The sequence below is a fragment of the Neophocaena asiaeorientalis genome, unplaced genomic scaffold (assembly GCF_003031525.2).
Source record: "Neophocaena asiaeorientalis asiaeorientalis breed wild unplaced genomic scaffold, Neophocaena_asiaeorientalis_V1.1 scaffold45, whole genome shotgun sequence".
In the NCBI taxonomy this organism is placed as follows: Eukaryota; Metazoa; Chordata; class Mammalia; order Artiodactyla; family Phocoenidae; genus Neophocaena; species Neophocaena asiaeorientalis.
Window position 1 is genome coordinate 1,010,632 of NW_020174642.1, and position 15,957 is coordinate 1,026,588.

At 51.7% G+C, this 15,957-nt stretch overlaps 1 protein-coding gene across 1 annotated transcript in view; it reads left to right on the forward strand.

Moving 5' to 3' along the window:
- Positions 1–15,590, forward strand: part of HUNK (hormonally up-regulated Neu-associated kinase) — a 112,149-nt gene extending 96,559 nt beyond the window's left edge. Inside the window, exons 12-14 of the mRNA XM_024758412.1 lie at positions 3,445–3,492; positions 9,007–9,187; positions 12,239–15,590. Of these exons, the coding sequence (XP_024614180.1) occupies positions 3,445–3,492; positions 9,007–9,187; positions 12,239–12,897 (888 nt within the window). The 3' untranslated portion in view covers positions 12,898–15,590. The remainder of the gene's footprint in view (positions 1–3,444; positions 3,493–9,006; positions 9,188–12,238) is intronic.
- The last annotated feature ends 367 nt before the right edge of the window (positions 15,591–15,957 follow it).

Genomic DNA, 15,957 nt, shown 5'->3' on the forward strand with positions numbered 1-15,957 from the left:
AACCTGGAAGACCTTTGTATTCCTTTCCCTCACCCCGAGAGCCAGTCTGTTGCCAAGTTCTGCCGGTCTGACTCCTGAAACTCTCCAACCCCTCCACTCTCCATCGCCCCATCCTCGCCACCATCACCTCTTGCGTGGACCTCAGCTGCAGCCTCCTTCCTAACTGGTCCTGCTCCTTCCCTGTGACTACCTGGCGCTCCGTCCACACACCGGCCAGAGCGAGCGATTCACACTCAAATCAGACCATGTCACTTCCCCGCTGGAAACCTTCAAAGGCTTCCTTAACCTGGAAGGCAAACTCTGTGACGTGGCCACCATGCCCCGGATTGAACTGGCTTTGCCAGCAACTCCAGCCTTGTCTCCCAGGCCCTGCACACAGCCCTGCTTCTTGCTTCGTGCTCAGTCCCATGGGCCTTGAGACTCTGTGCTCTCTTGGCTGCCAGGGCTGGGCACACACTGTTCTCTCTTCCAGAATGTTCTCCCCACCCCTCTCTGCTGAGTTAATGTGTATCTTCAGCTCCCACGGCAGGGTCATCTTCGTGGACCCCTGCCGTTCTCTGACCTCTGCCATTGGGTTGCATCCCTCCAGCACACACGGTCACACACATTCTGCTTCCTGGGGCTTGTCGCATTGCAGGGTTCCGTTTGTTCAGGGATTATTTCATTATCATGTCTTCCCCACTCTGGACTGTGAGTTCCTTAAGAGCAGGGACGGTGTCACTTTTGCTCCTCACGGTGTCCCTAGAGCCTACACAATGCCTGGCACCCAGTAGAGGCTCAATAAATATTTGCTAGATGGACAGATGAAATAATCAAGTGGACCTTGGCTCTAGTCCCAGAAAATAGAATTGGGCCGGCATCTGGGGAAGGTCGAACATTCCAGGTGGGGCACCTAGCTTGATTAAAGTAGGGGGCCACCTGCACCATAGCGCGCAAGTCGAATTATCATCACCTGATGGCCATGCCCTGTGGCAGGGAGGGACCTCTTACAGTCATTTGCAGGGAGGGTGGGCACCTCGGCTGGGGTCCAGGGGATACTGAATTCACTGTTAAGCTCCCCTGCCTCTTGGTTTGACTGTTTAGGGCCTCAGGTAATAACACAAACTTAGACGTACCGCATGCCCCTATGTGTGTGCCCTAGGCAGCCTCTAAGCCATGTGGCTGACGCCCATGTCCTTGGTTGCCCTAGTACCCTGCCCTGCTTGTGTGTTAAGTGTCAGAACCGCGATGGGAAAGGGGCCTCTTTTTTTCATCCAGATTATTATTCTCAGCTGATTATTTCATTTGGCCCGGAAAACACATAGTAAGCGTTTTAAAACATTTGTCGAAGTATTTAATGGTTAGGGTTTCAATAGGAACGCTAATGGAAGACAGCATTTCAATTTTCTGTGATCCACTTGTTTTCTCCAAACTGCAGCGATCCTTGTGCTAATTAAATTACAGGCTCTGACTAGATGATGCAACTCCTCTCTCTGTTGGAACCTAGAAAGTGGAATGGGGCCAGTTAGAAAAAGTGGTGAGAAAGTCTGAAAGAAGCCAGATTTTCCAGGTAAAGCCCACTCAGAGCCTCTGTGGGGTTCTTCCCAGTTACCATCAGCTGGTCCAGGAGGAGAAGCGGCCAAGTGGCAGAGGCGGGAGGTGTTGTGAGCAGGAACCGTGGAATGAAGTTCAAGGTTGTACACAAGCCGGCTGGAGAGCGGCTCCGGGGCCATGTCCGGGCACTGAGGGCACGTGATGGTCTCTTTCTTCTTCTCGATCCTGGTTCTTTCTCTCCAAGGAGACGGAGGAGCTGAATTAAGTGGAAAGAGCTTCCCTCTGGGGACTACAGTGCCGTCATTTTATGACTTTACCACTTTCTCCCCCTCTTCTTCCTGTAACAGGCAGAGATTATGTCTGGAAAAGTGGGACACTTCTCTCACCTTAGGCATGTGCCCCAGAGATTCCTTTTCCTAAGACAGAGGCCCTGGGGGGCCATGGGGGTCGTGGCAGAGCAGTCATCATTTCTAAACTGGCTTATTAAAGCTGTAGAGAGCCAGGAGCCAAGTTTGTTTAGTCTTGAAGAATAATGCTAATTTGTAGCGAAATGTAAGTTAGAACTGGAGGGCTTCTCTGTAGTGTCAAAGTAACATTGCAGTTTTGGAAGAAAAGTTGTGCAGGGCTGCGGAGGGACTGTATTAGTTTGCTAGGGCTGCCATAACCAAGTCCCACAAACTGAGTGGCTTAAACAACAGAAGTGTATTGTCTCCCAGTTCTGGAGGCCAGAAATCCAAGGTCGAGGTGTCTGCAGGATTGGTTCCCTCTGAGGGCTGTGAGGGAGAATCTTTCATGCCTCCTAGCTTCTGGTGGCTGCTGGCAATCTTTGGCATTCTTTGGCTTGTAAAAGCATCACCCCGATCTCTGCCTTCATATTCACATGGCGTTGTGTGTGTGTGTGTGTGGTGTGTGTGACCAATTTTCCCCTTCCTATTAGAATACCAGTCACATTGCTCTAGAACGCACCCTGATGACCTCATCTTAACTTGCTTACCTCTGTCAAGGTAACACCAACACTCCTTCTTCTCAAAGGCAAAGGAGAGCAAAATTTCATACTCCCCCCTCCCCAAAGCTTCAAAGAGGATATGATGGGCCTGGCCTGACCCTGTCTTCAAGTAAGGCCACATTCTGAGGTCTGGGGGTTAGGACTCCAACATATGAATTTGGGGGGAATAAAATTAAACCCATAACGGGGACTGTAAGTTTAAAAGTAAAATACTACAATGATTTTTCTTTGTGTCATTTTAAAATCTGTACAAATTTTTTTTTTTTTCTTTTTGCGGTACGCGGGCCTCTCACTGCTGTGGCCTCTCCCGTTGCGGAGCACAGGCTCCGGACGCGCAGGCTCAGCGGCCATGGCTCACGGGCCCAGCCGCTCCGCGGCATGTGGGATCCTCCCGGACCGGGGCACGAACCCATGTACCCTGCATCGGCAGGCGGACTCTCAACCACTGCGCCACCAGGGAAGCCTGTGTACAAATTTTTAAAATCAAGTATGGAATCAGGTCAAGCTGAATTGTTAGAAATCAGAACAGTGGTTACCTTTGGGGACAGGGAGAGGATGCTGGGAACGAGGGACTTCCAGGTGCCAGCCGCATTCTCTGTCTTGATCAGGGTGCCATTGCGATGTGTTTTTGCTGTCTGAGGAAACATATTGAACTCCTTACTCATCATCAGAGCACCCTTGTGTTATGTGTCCTAGACTTTAATAAAAATGTTGCCTAGAAAATCTATCCAGGGCAGGCGTTAGGACATCTATCTGCTGCCTGCTTCCACGACAGTTTGGCTTCTTGCCTATAAACTTTGAAATGGAGAATCCCCAACTGGAGCTGCAAGTGGGCGGGGGTGGAGATTAGGAAATAAACAGCAAGTGAAGCTCCTTGAATTGTTGAAAAATGCTGCTTTTTACAGGCCTCCCTGGGCACCTGGACAAGAGACCTCGAGTTTCACGCTGTGCAGGTAAGAACTTGGGGGGTTATGTTGGATTCCTCAGAGTTCTCCAGAGAAACAGAGCCAATAGTGTGTGTGTGTGTGTGTGTGTGTGTGTGTGTGTGTGTGTGTGATGCTTGGACACCCAGGGAAGGGTTGATGTTTCAGCTTCATCCCCATGTCTCCTGGAGGCAGAATCCCATCTTCCTCAGGACACCTCAGTCTTTTTCTCTTAAGGCCTTTAACTGATTACACGAGGCCCACCCAGACTGTAGAGGCTAATCTGCTTTACTCAAAGCCTACCAATTTAAATGTCAGTCACGTCTACCATATACCTTCACCGCAGCATCTAGACTGGCGTTTGACTAGACACGGGGTACCCTGGCCTAGCCAACTTGACACCTGACAGTAACCATCACATATGACCCTGAAGGTTGGCAGATCTCTGCTCAGGGCTCTGGGCCTTGCACGCCTCCATCCTGTCCTGAATTCCACCATGCAGAATCCTGTTGTAAGTGGATTTGTCAGAATCCCTCAGATCAGATCAGTGCTGTCTATGCGTAGTTGACCATGTTTTTTATTGTCTTGCTAAAACTACACGCTTGGCTATGCGTTCGTGTTTCTACCTGTAAAGAAGTGGGGTTTGGCGCAGTGGTTGAGAATCTGACTGCCAATGCAGGGGACACGGGTTCGAGCCCTGGTCTGGGAGGATCCCTCATGCCGCGGAGCAACTAGGCCCGTGAGCCACAATTACTGAGCCTGCGCGTCTGGAGCCTGTGCTCCGCAACAAGAGAGGCCGTGATAGCGAGAGGCCCGCGCACCGCGATGAAGAGTGGCCCCCGCTTGCCGCAACTAGAGAAAGCCCTCGCACAGAAACGAAGACCCAACACAGCCAAAAATAAATAAATAAATAGATTAATTAATTAATGAGGACATACTTATTCAACATCATCCTCTATTAAAAAAAAAAAAAAGAAGTGGGGTTTACAACAGTCCAGGGCTTCCCGGCTCAGTGGCCTAATTTATGAACCACGCCCTCTTTTTTCTCAACTCAGTTGGTTGTTTCCTATGGCAAAATCAGGCCTCTGTGGCTTTCCCTTATGGGATGGGCAGCAAGGAACCAAAACCAACCAGCAGACAACACCTGGGCCCCTGGGCCATCCCAGGTGTCCACGATCCGCACCTGGTTCTGATGTTCCAAACAGCCAGGTGAGGTTATCTCATCATCAAGGGGACACCAGGCTCCAGAAAGCCCATGCTGAGCGGACTTGAAGGCTCCTCAAAGAGGACAGCTGTAGCTCGCCTCCAGTCCCCTGGCCCCTCCGCTGTGCCATCACTGACACTCTGTGGTCAGTTCTGCACTGCATGAGGGGCAGGTGGCCCGGCTGGGCAGCACTTCCTCCTGCAGCCTCGGGGGTGCGGGGCTGAGGGGGTGGGCCCAGGAGGCGTGGCTGCATCTGTCCTTGTTGAATGAATGCCTTTGCCTTTCAGACAGTGAAGCAGGCGAGATGTGGGGTTCATTTTTATAACCGAAGAGCTTGGGAAGGACCCACCCTTTTGGTTATAGATGGGGAGGCCCGTCCCTCAAGGGGAAGTGACTTGCTGAAGGTCACCTGGCCATACCTTCAGGAGCAAAACGGGAAAGGCAGGGGGAGGGCTGCGGCTCTTTGGAGCCAGGAGCCTGGAGTCGCAGGGAAGAGTCTAAGGGGACCCGCTCCCTGGAGCTCAGATCTCAGAAGTTGAGGACTGGCTCCCCCCTACCCCCTGGCCCGGCGGCCGAGCCTGTAGACACCTCCCTCCCGTAGCCCAATGGATCCTCACTCACTGGTTTCTCCCTCTCCTCCATCAAACAATCCATGACATCCAAAGAGTCTTGGGTAGATAATCCTTTAAGGGGTCACATTTTCAAAGTGTCCAGCTTTGTAAATGTCCACGCACATGTGTGGTGGTTGGAACGTAGTTGAAAGAAAACAAGAAGCTGTTTTGTGTGGGGCTTGCTTGTGGCCTCCTCTTGGATCTGCCTTGGGGGTGCGGACCGAGCGTGAGGGGGCAGAGAAGACCCCTGAAGCTTCAGCTCCATGGCCTGACCTTAGGCGCACGCGGGGGAGGGGCGCACCGCCCTCCCGTGAGAAGCAGAGGGAAACCAAAGCGACCTGAAGGCAGCCAGCGTTGCTGGGCGGGGTGCGCGGGAATGGGTGCAGGCATGTCAAAGGGGGAGCGTAATTAGTCCTCCTGAAGATCTGTTTCTGTTACATAAGGCAATTTAGCGTCCTGCTCCCTGGGAAATCTCTTTTGGAGAAAATAGGCCATGCAAATGAAAAGGTAGAATTGGATGATCAGTTGCATTTGTAACCTGTGTTTGGAAGGCATGAGGATGGCTGCTTGTAAACAAACTCGTTTTCTGGGGGCTGGTGACCCTTCCACCGGGACTGACTGACCCAGCGGGTTGTCCCGCATAGGGAGCGGTCCGATGATGAGCTCTTGGTATCTCCCAAGAAACCAGTCACTGTGAAGTCACCCAGTCTTTTTGGCTGGAGAAAGGGGCTCTGGGGGTTATGGAGGAAGCACCATGGTTCAGGATCCTGGGATTAAGTTCCACAGGGGGGCCTGAGCAGGGTTTCCCACAATCTTTAGTCCTAAATCCATGTCCCCTTTCTTCTGCCCCCATCGCAGTCTTTCTGCTCATTGCCAAATACCCCTTAGTCGGTTGTTGGAGAGATTTCTAGAGCCAACCTTGGTCTCTTCCTACAGAAAACTCTCATACCTTGTATACCTCTTGGTTCATAAACTCTATCTGGGTGGTGATACTGGCGCCCCGAAAGTTTGCATCTGCAACCTTTAGCTTTGAGAACCACGGAGAGTTAGAAAAGGGCTGAGCCGGACCCAGGAAGCCGTCGGCAGGAAGCCGTCTGAGTGTAGGGATCGCAGGGCAGCCCAGAGGAAGGCGTGCCCAAGCAAACTCCAGTTTTGTTTTTTCTTCCAAATACTCTTGTTTTACAATGTATCACGAAAGCGTGTTTGATTTCTTTTTTCCTGTTTAAGGTGTTATCAGGTAGAACTTATGAGTTTTCTCATAAAAACAGAGATAGAACAGAGCAAAAGAATGGAATTCTGCCAGACTTTTCGGGACAGGCCCTTTGATGCTTGGGGGAGGCTGGGGAGCATGAAAGCTCACTCTCCTTTGCTGTAGAGATGGGGGCCTGTTGGTGTTTGATAGAAATGGGGAGAGGGGGGCAGTGGAGAATTGTGTTTGGCCTTGGCCTGGAGCAGATGCCCCCTTCCCCCTCCGTAGTGTCCTGCCCGCGGCCTCCTCTGTAGCATTCCGGATGCCGACCCGGAGCCCTGGGACTGCAGTGTGGTCCCTGATCCCGCAGTCGCTGTGCCCAGCCTTTCTCTATGCCGCTGGAAACGCCTGGCCCTGCCCCAGGCTTCCGGAGGGCAATGTGGAATCAAGGGTTGAGAACACCGACTTTCAGGGAGGACTGTGAAAAACTGAGTTGCCGTCCGGCTCCTGGATGAATTCTTTTTCTTTTTTTTTTATATTGAAGTATAGTTGATTTACGGTGCTGTGCCAGTCTCTACTGTACAGCAAAGTGACTCAGTTATACACATGTAGACATTCTTTTTTCATATTCTTTTCCATTATGGTTTATCACAGGATATTGAATATAGTTCCCTGTGCTATACAGTAGGACCTTGTTTTTTACCCGTTCTAAATGTAATAGTTTGCACCTGCCAACCCCAAATCCCAGGCCATCCCCCTCCCTCCCCCCCCCACCCCCGCCTTGGCACCCACCAGTCTGATCTCTACGTCCGTGAGTCTGTTTCTGTTTCGTAGGGAGGTTCATTTGTGCCATATTTTAGATTCTACATGTAAGTGATATCACATGGTATGTGTCTTTCTCTTTCTGACTCACTTCACTTAGTATGATAATCTCTAGATGCATCCACGTTGCTGCAAATGGCATGATTCGTTCTTTCTTATGGCTGAGTAATATTCCGTTGCATATATGTACCCCATCTTCTTTATCCATTCCTCTGTCGGACATTTAGGTTGTTTCCATGTCTTGGCTATTGTGAATAGTGCTGCTATGAACATAGGGGTGCATGTCTCTTTTTGAATTATAGTTTTGTCTGGGTGTATTCTGGGTGAATTCTTAACCACCGCAGGCTCCTCTGCAAGAGGGGATAACAGTATTTGCCTCATCATGGGTCGTGCTCTTAGAATAGTGTCTTGCATTCCAGGCATCCTGAATAAAGGTGGCAGTGGCTGTCCAGAAGCTGGGGAGGGTGTTTGCAGAAGTTTCACCTCTGCTTTCATCTCACTTCACTCCTCCCCAGGTGACAAGCCACCTCAGCCAAGGCGTAAGCCCTGGGGAGCTATTGTCCTCATGGTGACACTCAAGGCGGTGCTGGGCATCCCCACTTTCCATCTCTTCCCAGTCGTTCTTTCCCACTCAAAACCTGGACATAATGAACCCCAGTTCGTAAAGGCTCTGAAAATCCTCATTAGAAAGGGTTACCTGAGTGGAAGGGGATGTTTCCTTGAGAAGCTTTTCAACAACATCAATGAAAAATAGATGAGCTCTCTTGAATTGCAAATGCTCTTAAGGTTTTAAGGCAAGAAATGTGAAAATCGGTCTCTTTTTCCCCCTCCCTTGTGGCGAGGTCCGGTTTCAGTTGCTTCTGTTTAACAGTAAACATCAAACATAATTTTTAGGGCCAGAAAAAAGCTTCCTCTTAGCAGCATCACCCTTCCCAGAAGCTTGAACCCAATTAATTTTAATTCAGTTCCGTTTCCACTGGCTTTTTTGTTTTTGCTTTTTAATATTTCAATAACTATTTATTAAGCTTTCTCTCTATGCCTGGCTTCATGCCCGAGGCTGTGGGGTGGAAGATATATAAAACAGTCAAATTCACTCCTAGCAGAGGGATTATAATTGAGTTAAATAAAGGCAAGACTGACAGCACAAGTGACTGAATCATGCCAATTTAAGTACACAAGTAAGAGCCCGCATGCCCAGAGGGGGTAAAGCGGTCAGAAGCTCACCTAGACTGGCTCAGGGCTCCGTGGGCTGGTCGTCCACCTCCTCGGCTTGACTGAACACACAAGCACTGAGGAAGCAGTTACGTTGCCTTTGCAGAATTGCCTTTGCGAAACCACTACAGTGGGCAGAATCGTAGGGCTCTGCTATAAATAAGGCAGCAGGTTTCCGGGAGTCCTCATCCGCTTTGCCAGTTTGTTCAGCTTGTTCTAGAATAATGGACTGCCCAGGGATGACCTTGCCCTTGTTGGAACACATCAAAACTGCATAAGGCAGGGAGCTGGGGACCACCGAAGGCTGCTGTGGCCCAGGCGGAGGGAGGGAGGTTCCCTGGAGCATCCTCTGGGCCTCAGCGCTTCCATTGTTCAACACGTAGCTGAGAGCCTAGCGTTTTGGAAAACTGGCGTTTCTTAACTCTACTTTGATAACTCTTCAGAGAGGGACTCCATTGTGTATTCTTGTGTGCGTCTGAGTACCTATGTTTGCTTCTGATTGGAAGGATAAAAAGCCCAAAGAACAAGAGAAAAGAGGGGATTTTCTTCATCGGCCATTTTCCAAGAAGTTGGATAAGAGCCTGCCATCGCACAAACAGCCCTCAGCCTCGCTCATCACGCAGATTCAGAGTACCAGGGCCCTGCTGAAGGACCGGAAGGCCGCCAAGCCTGGCTTCCCCGACAAAGGTGGGTCGGCTCGGGGGGCTCTCCAGGCCATTTGTGTTCAGCTGCGTGGCCGCTGTGTACCCCGTGCTGGTGGCTGTGTAGGCCCCTGGGACAGACACACCTCTCGTGCCCATGGGAAAGCAGGATTAATGCATGCAAGGCAACCTGAGACTAAGCAAGTCCGGACTGCCTGGTGTTGTCCACCGGTGTGGGCAGGATTTGAGAACGCAGAGATGGGGTGCACGGGATTGTGGGAGCAGAGATCAGGGTGTAAGGTATTACAGGAGTAGAGATCAGGATGAAGGAGCAGAGATCGGAGGAATGATTTTGCAGGAGCAGATAGGGTGCGTGGCATTGCGGGAGCAGAGCTTTGGGTGCATGGTATCATGGAACCAGGAATGGGTGTTCAGTACTGGAGGGGCAGAGATCTCGGTGCGGGAGCCATGATGGGGGCGTGCTCTTGTGGGAGCCTTCACCAGAAAAGTGCACCCTGAGAGGCAGTGATGTGGGCTTTGGGGTGGAGGTAGGGTGCTCAAACCCAGCTCTATAGCTGGTTGCGGCCCAAGTTCCTTCCCCTCTGAGGATCTTATTTGGTTCCCTCACTTGAGAGGAAATCTACCCGTCAGAGCTATCGGGTGGCTCGAATGAGATACGTGTGTGGGCTCCTCCGCCTCATTCACCATCCAGCACGTGAGATAACTGATCGATACGGGTCTCCTTCCTCTGGGGCAAGCATCCAGCGATGCAGAAGGGAGGCTTAACACACACTGAGAGCTGGGAGGCGGGCACAGGGAGCCGGGGTGCACCCTGAGGCCAACTGTGGGGTAGGGGAGAGGTTCTCCTTACAGAGGGCGGACGGGAGAGACTGTGGAGTCCAGTCTTCGATCTCTTTGTTTTAAATGTGAAGAGACTGAGATTCCAGGAGGGCCCTGGCTGTCTGAGATCAACCAGTGGTTCCCTGGGCAAGCAGGAAATTATCAGAGAGATTCAAACAGCACCAAGCAGTGCGGTCCATTTGGCTCTGAGACCGGTTCTCACCCAGAGAAGAACAATTCCATTTAGTTCAGTTTCATTCTGCAGGTTTCAGGAAGGCAGGGACCCCACTGGAGGGACTGTGCTTGTCCCTCCTTGGGGGATCCTCCTTGCTGGCTTGGGAACAGGCAGCAAATCCTGTTAGGACCCTTGGCAGTGGCGTCCTATGGATTCCCCAAGGAAAGTCTAGGTCAGGGCTGCATATTTGGGGGTAACTTTGCAGCCCCAGTGGTGGAGTGCGTTCCTTGATACTTTTCTGGGCTAACTGTCCTCTGTTTCTTCGCATTTTCCTGGGATTTGGGAGCCTGTTGCTGAGAAGCAACCCGGAGCCTATATAATTGCTAGCACTGACCACTCACTGTGTGGTAGGCACTGTTTCAACTCTTACCTCAACCCAGTGAAATCATTCTCGCCCCCATTTCTAGAGATGAGGAAATAGCCCAGAGAGTTGTCCAAAGTCAGAGAGCTGGTGAGTGACGGCACCCAGATTTCCAACCATGCAGCCTGGCTCTAGAACTTTCTCTCCTGACCAGTGTAGCCTACTGCCTCCCGGGCAGGATGGGATGAAGACGAACCGGCAGTCATGCTCGAGGGTTGGGGCTGGTGACTGTGCCCTTCTTGCGGGGACAGTGCAATGTCTGGCTCTATGCCCCGGGGCTGACTCTGAGCTGGGGATCAGTAGGGCCAGTGTGAGGGGTGTCCTCCCAGGATTTGCACCTCTGGGGAAGTGAAGGAAGCAGGACGGCACGGAGGGAGAAGCCGGGCTACATGTTGGGAGCACGCAGCCATCTCGGAGGGACAGGGACCTCACATGTCAGCTGGAACACTGGAGACGTTAGCCATCGATGAAATTTTCCTTCTCTCTGCTGGTGAATCTCGGGCATCTGTGCTGGCCCGAGGAGGAGGTTTATTTCAGGAACTGTGCATTTATTTGTGTAGGGTGAAGAGGATTCCCAGTGCCCTGGGCTGTCCCCGAAATCACTGCCGGGGGCGGCAGCTGGCTCCTGCCTCTGAGCCCCGACGGGGCCTATAAAATATGATGGTAGGAAAAGGCAGCTAAGACAGGGCCTGTTCCACAGGAACTTGGCTTTACTTCCCTCACCTCCAAACCCGTGGAGGTTTTCCCTTTCTTTTCTGGCAGAGTCTGCAAACCTGGATTCTAGTCTGTGCCAACTTGAAATGGAAACCGTGGGGGTCAGCTGGTTGCCTTAAATATACAGAGGAAGAGTGTTTCACCCCTGTTCAGAATTAGGTGAGGCTCTGGTGAGACCAAAAAACACGAGGGAGCCTTAAAAAGGAAGGAGATTCTGACCCGTGCTATGCTGACACGGCGGAACCTTGAGGACATTGTGCTCAGTGAAACAAGCCGCTCACAAAAGGACAAATACTGTGGACTCCACTTATACAAGGGACGTAGAGTAGTCAGATTCATAGACCGGTTGCCCCTGGCAACCACTGTTAGATTTGCAAGGTGAAGAGTTCTATTTCAGAGCAGTGTGGATGTACTGAACACTACTGAACTGTGCACTTAAGACTGGTTAAGTAACAAATAAACACTTTAAAATTCATGTTATGTAATTTTTACCATAATTTTTTTAAAAAAAGTCACGAGGGAAACCCTCCTTCCAGCTTCGATTATCTGAGGACCAAATCTGCAAGTCCTCAGAGAGCTGGTATCCGTGTGCTTCCCCAGTTTCGTGGTCGTTCTGTTGAGCCGTGGACCTTTTTATTCAAAGGCTCTTCGGCAGGGTCCGGAATTTTAAGCAACCGAAAGGAGAACAGATGTTAAGCTGGCGCCAGGAGGCAAATCAGAATCCAGGAGGCCTCCCATCACCAGCCTTCTGTCTCCTCCATTCTAGGAAGACCGTCTGATTCCCCATGGGGAGGATGGGATGCTGCGGCCATTCACTGCGTGCTTCCATCTGACCTCCCTGGATAACACGCTGTCTTAGTGAAGCTGGGGGTCGGAGCAGGCGGGAGCGGGCCGTCGGCACTATTTGTGTGGCGTCTTCATGTTTCCTTTGCTTTCTTGGTGTGTAGATTCCTTCGGCTGCCGCAATATTTTTCGCAAAACCTCGGACTCCAATTGTGTGGCTTCCTCCTCCATGGAGTTCATCCCTGTGCCGCCCCCCAGGACACCCAGGATTGTCAAGAAACCAGAGGCCCCTCAGCAGGGGCCTGGGAGCGCTGGCCTCCCTGCCAAGGAAGACCCCCCGATGCTGGATATGGTGCGCTCCTTTGAGTCTGTGGATCGTGACGACCAGACGGAACTGCTGTCCCCGTCCCATCACTATAGGATTCTGAACTCCCCTGGAGGCCTGGCTCGAGGGAATCCCGGTGAGCGGACGCTCTCTCCCGTCCTGCTGCCTGGAAGCCCGTCACCTCTCCAAACTCCTTTGCACCCCACCCTGGTCTCCTTTGCCCACGAAGATAAGAGCAGCCCCCCCAAAGAGGAGGGCATGTGTCCCCCAGCCCCGGGGTCCGGCAATGGCACCACACAGCCCCTGGGGAGCCCGAACTGTGTGAAAAGCCGAGGCAGGTTCCCCATGATGGGCATCGGACAGATGTTGAGGAAGCGACATCAGAGCCTGCAGCCCTCCGCAGACAGGCCCCTGGAGGCCAGCATGCCCCCGCTGCAGCCCCTGGCCCCCGTGAGCCTCTCCTTCGACGTGGCTGACGGTGTCAAAGGCCAGTGTTAACCTGGGCCAGCAGTGGGGTTCTTGGCATTTCTAAGGAAAGCAATGGAGCAGCTCCATACATCTGTCAGGGCATGAAGACTCAAAGGCCTCTCACAGAGCATCCTTCACGGTCTCACCTCCTCCTGACATGCGATGTCCCCACAGCTGAAACCCACAGACCCAAGAGCCCGTACAGCCCAGTCCCGAGTAGGGCCCCCTGGAGATGCTGGGATCCCCCAGGAGGGTTGCCTGCCCGTGCATCCAGCTCCAATCATGCACGGCCTCCTTCCTCCCACCCACTCACGAACCCTCCACCCACCTCCCTCAACTGCACTGGGGGTGAGAAGCCAGCATCGGGCTCTGGGCCACTCAGATGACAGACCCTTCCGAGCTGTTTCTCCACTTCGTGCTCTGTGTGTGCCTCTCAACGGACTGTTCTCTTTTCAGCAGTCAGATGGCGGCGTCACAAACTGGTTCACCCAGGCACGGTTTCCCCTCTTTTCACAGAGGTGGATCCCTGCAGGGGTGGCAAGAGTTGGCGACCTGGAGCGCCCAGTCCCATGAACCCCTGGGGAGGACAGGCAGGAACCTCCGAAACCAGCACCGTCCCCTGTGAGCAAAAAGGGGCATCTGGTCAAAGACCAATCCGAACAGTGGGGACGCCAATGAAAGGAAAGGGCCGATGGGGACACTCATTTGCCAGGCGGGGTCATGACAGATTTCTTTTCTCTTTTGGTTGAAACTTGCTAATGGTTGAATTGTCTTCTCCAAAGCTGATTTTTCTTTATGTGATGTCATTAGACCGAAACAACATAATTTTTAAAAACCTGGATGGAGAGATGAGAATTGATTTCACCAAACTCCTGTTCTCACAGGAGGATAAGCGTGGAGGGCATCAAAGCTCACCCAGGTGATGTTTTGAGTGGCTGGTGGCCTACGCTGGCCTGCAGGAGGGGCGAGATCGTAGCCGGCCATGTGTTCTTCCCATCAGATCGACAGAGCCCTGATCCTGCTGGAAAGCGTAACACATAGTTACGGGTGGTTATTTGGAAAGAGAGAAGAGAATTATGGTTGGATATGGATGTGCTCAGAAGGCACCATTAGCTCTGTGCGATGCGGTTTTCAAGCTGCCAAGGAAACAGGCGTGATTTAGAATTCAGCCAGTTTGCCGTGGGCTGTGAGAGGCTCGTCTGGAGGGCAGCATGTTCAAAATACAGTATCGTATCTTCTTTGAGGACAGCAGCATTCCTCACGCAGGCTTTGAGTCCATGTTCTGTTTTCACACCTTTTGCCAAGGATGGAACCAAAGATGCATCTCTGGGTCTGTGTCTGTGCCGTCCCTCTGTACGTGTTTTGTGGACCCCAGCGTCGTCTGACCGTGTGTAGCTTGGAGCCCACCGGGGGCTGTCTCCACTGGGGTCTGGGCCCTGGCACTTGGAGGGGACCACTTGGTGGTGAGCAGAACTGGCAAAAGAGGAAGAATCAGCACAGGTTGGATAGAGGTCAGTTCGGAGACAGGTTACACTGCAGCCTGGAGTCTTCAACTGTTGGCTGGTGCAGGTGCCGCCAGAAACCACTAATGTGGCCACCCCAGGGCTAGTCCTCCCAGCCCACTGATCCCGAACAAAGGCCACAGCCTTTGAGCATTTGCAAAGCCTGCCTTCCCTTCCACCGGCAGCCAGCCTGTGCCAGAGAGTAGTGGGGATGGTCCTTCATTTCTTCTCATTCAGCACTGGTGACCTTCTTCTGCCCCAAACGTCTCTGACTTAGCAAGGAGAGAGCAGATACCTGGCTGTCCCCAGAAGCCACTGCCGTGGCCAGTCTTGGCTGACCTTGACAAGACCTGGGGCTGCTGCTTCCCCCTTGATGGGATCACCCCAGCCCTAGGGCTAAGGAGTAAGTCAGGCTCCCCGCTATTGGTGGCACTCCTTTGGATGGCTGCAGACCGGGTTGCGGAACTTTCCGTTGAAAATAGAGCTTTTTAAGTCGAGAGAAGAAAAGCATCTGAAAAAGTCCCTCTCTCCATTTGACATGAAGTGTTTGGTCTTTGATCGCCGAAGAAGCCTTTTTGAAGATGGTTTCCAGCTGCAAGTGCCGGCTCTGCAGGCTTGCAGGCTACGTGCCTGTGAACTTGGTCTAGCTCTTTATGTCTCTCTCTTGTGTTTTACTTGCCTCGAGAACACAAGCATTTCTGTGTCGCTGTTAGCTTGCTGGGACGTGTTCCCCGATCCTCGTATGCTTCCAGAACAGCTGCGGGCTCTCCTACAACTGACCAAATGCATCGCCACTGGCAACTTGAACTGTGAACTCAGGTTTATTCCAAACCCAGTGAGAGGTGAGGGGGGGAGTGAGGAAGGGGGGAAACTGTATTTTGTGTGTGTGAGCACCTGACAAATCTATGGAATCGAGTGAGAGAAGAAATGTTAATTCTTTATTATTTTATTATATTTATATGGAGACCTTGAGTATCCCTTTGGTAAGTACAAAGCGTGTTGTCTCTTTGACCCATGACTGTCTCTCAGTAGTGGTCTGCACCTGTGAGCTGAATCAGCCTATAGTTACTGCCGGAAGTGACAGCTATCTTCGTGTGACACCCGGGAGGAAAAGTCGGCTTTCGTTGTACCATCTGGTCATAAGTAAGGACTGTATTTATGTCACCATTATTAAATATATGTACTTTTATAACGACTGTGAAATACACTTTTCCCTCACTATGGCTGCTTCATTTATTGGCTAATATATCTTAAAACTAAGAGCACGTTGCAAAATAGTGGTATCATCTTCTACGTGAAGTTCTTGGCCCAGGAACTGACAGGATACAAGAGGGGATCAAGGTGTGGGTATCTGAGGGCATTTTTGGCTTCGTTTCACTTGCCACAGGGTGTCTGCCGACATCTATCTGCCTGACGTACGGCAAATGGCAGTTCGAGACGAATCAGCATTTTTCTGTTTTGGGGGCGGGGGTATCGGGATCTTCCTTGTAGACTCTGAAAACGGCACATGAAGAATGCCATCTGTGAACATTAACTCTAGCTTTTGTCCTTGTTTGAGGGTTGGGGGAAGAGGAGTGGTGAGTAGAAT